General features: G+C 20.1%; 2 protein-coding genes across 5 annotated transcripts in view; one reads left to right on the top strand and one right to left on the bottom strand.

Moving 5' to 3' along the window:
- Positions 1 to 946, top strand: part of LOC102681431 — a 3,215-nt gene extending 2,269 nt beyond the window's left edge. For all 3 annotated transcript variants that reach the window (XM_006621664.2, XM_006621665.2, XM_006621663.2), the window contains exons 4-7: positions 157 to 213; positions 316 to 443; positions 525 to 721; positions 787 to 946. In XM_006621664.2, the coding sequence (XP_006621727.1) occupies positions 157 to 213; positions 316 to 443; positions 525 to 721; positions 787 to 868 (464 nt within the window). In that variant the 3' untranslated portion in view covers positions 869 to 946. The remainder of the gene's footprint in view (positions 1 to 156; positions 214 to 315; positions 444 to 524; positions 722 to 786) is intronic.
- A 747-nt stretch (positions 947 to 1,693) lies between these two features.
- Positions 1,694 to 2,339, bottom strand: part of LOC102680143 (glycine-rich protein DOT1-like) — a 6,683-nt gene continuing 6,037 nt past the window's right edge. For both annotated transcript variants that reach the window (XM_006621653.2, XM_006621658.2), the window contains one exon: positions 1,694 to 1,820. In XM_006621653.2, coding sequence (XP_006621716.1) covers positions 1,816 to 1,820 — 5 coding nt within the window. In that variant the 3' untranslated portion in view covers positions 1,694 to 1,815. The remainder of the gene's footprint in view (positions 1,821 to 2,339) is intronic.

Genomic DNA, 2,339 nt, shown 5'->3' with positions numbered 1-2,339 from the left:
TCAATGTCAGAAGTAAAATATGATTGAAAATTAAAAAAAAAAAAAAAAAGAAAGAAAAAATATAATTTAAATCAAATAACATATGTGTTAACTATTAATTTTGCTTACCCATTATTGCTTTTTATTTAATATAAAAGATATTTCGATATCATTTAGGACCTTTGGTGGCAACATTTGTTGGAGCAATACCGGAACAACATATTACAGATACAGGTATGTAAAAAAAAAAAAATTAAATTAATAATATTAGTAAAATGCGAAATTTAATTAAATTATAATAAATTATACTTATTCTTATAAATATTCTTATATTAGTTTATATTGGCCCATGGATTAAAAGTACTAAAAACAATACTCAATATAATTTAAATAAATTCCATTTAGTGGAAGATAAAAAATCTATCGAAGTTACAGCGACTGGTTTGTATATGATTTCCGCTCAGGTAAAAAAATCATATGTTATTATTATTATTTGATGTTTAAATATATATATATATTTTCATAAATCTCTTTCTCTTATTTAGATTTTTTATTTTGGCGAGCCAACAAATTATTCATATTGGATATTATTAAATTCAGAAGGGAAATCCACTACGCAAAAACTTGTGAAATGTTCTACAGCATCTTCTACATCAGCTACAGAAGTATCTTGTTATACAAGTGTAATAACTCCATTACAAAGAGGTGATAGAGTCCATATTCAACAACAAGAAAGAGATAGGTAAGTAATAAATTTAAAAATTAAATTATAAAATTATTTTCATAAAATATTTAAACATTTTTTAGATTAATAAATATGCGCGAAGGACACAGTTATATACAATTGGTACTTTTATCTAATACTATTTGTAAAAAACGTTTATGGTGAAGATGTAAATTACACACAAATATCGAAAATTGTGCCATGAATAATGAAAAATGAAATTTATTTGTTTAAATGTGATTTTTGCATTTCTAAAGCAAAATACTAATACGATATTCTTAAATAAAACAATAAAAATTAAAAAATTTATTAGTTTTTACGCAATTAAATTTTCCATTTTAAAAATATATATAAAAATAATTTTATTATATATAAAATACAAATATTTTTTCTATATTTTTTTTAAATGATTTGTTTTATATCTTTTTATAATTAAGATTTTATATAAAGTTATATTTAAAAAATACATAATAAGAATTATGTGAAAAAATAATGTTAGTTTATTTTTCATAATGATATTTATTTTCTTAAAAAATCTTCCTTATTCATTAGAAATGAAAAAAATTAAAAATGTGATGTTACATTTTAAGATTAACATTATATAATTAAAAATTTATATTGAAAAATATTTTTATTGTTAAAAAATATTATTAAGATAATTTTAAATAATATGCAATATTATTAAATAATGATTTTTAGAAATTTTAAGAATAAAGATTTCACTGATAATTTATGAGTTTTTTTATATTTTGTTTTTTTCTGACAAATAAATTATAAATAATATAAATAAATAACTTATTAAAAATATAATGTATATAAAAAATCAAAACTTATTTATTACATTCATACAAATTATAAGTTTTTATTTATAAAAGAAAAGTATTCTTTTATCATAAATATATCACAATCAATTATTAAATTTATACAAATTTTAAGAGCTCAGTCTTTCGATAACATGCGAGGAAAATACGATATTTTATATCTTTTTACAATACTCGCCGAAAAATAAAAATACACTTGAATCTTCTTAGGAACAACGTCGATGCCAGTCATGTGGCAGATGTTTCTTGGCTCATGAATTGGTAGTACCATCTGTGACAGCATAGTCATTATCAACCTAAAGAAATTAATAATAAAAAATTAGAAATTGATAGATAAATAATAGAGACGAAATATCTTATAAATACCTATCATTAACGCATTTACATGTAGTATTTGAATGTTGTCCATTATCAATTAAATTATAAAAATATATTATGCTCTTAAATTTTTTTTCATAATTATTTTGTAAATTCCTTCCCTGCTTTTTCATTTTGTTTTATTTTAACGTCACTATAAATCATAGTGTGTGTTTATAAACAAATGTGTTTTTTAAAAGAATTTTTAATGTGTACCTTTCGATTGTTACCTTATTGTCATTATTTTAATTTAAAAATATACTGCAGGTATCGTATGTATAAAGCGGGAATAGAATTTAAAATTGTTGTATATATTATATTTTATAATATTATACCTAAAATATATATATATTTTTATCTTAAAATAGAATAAAATTACCCTACATATTTTTTTTATTGTTCCACTTTACACTCGATAGATGCAGATCTAGATATTATCCTTGCTAACATTTGCGTTA

Source organism: Apis dorsata, unplaced genomic scaffold (genome assembly GCF_000469605.1).
Source record: "Apis dorsata unplaced genomic scaffold, Apis dorsata 1.3 scaffold_631, whole genome shotgun sequence".
NCBI classification, from domain to species: domain Eukaryota; kingdom Metazoa; phylum Arthropoda; class Insecta; order Hymenoptera; family Apidae; genus Apis; species Apis dorsata.
Note: the sequence above shows the minus strand (reverse complement) of the source record. Positions and strands in the feature narration are given on the sequence as shown.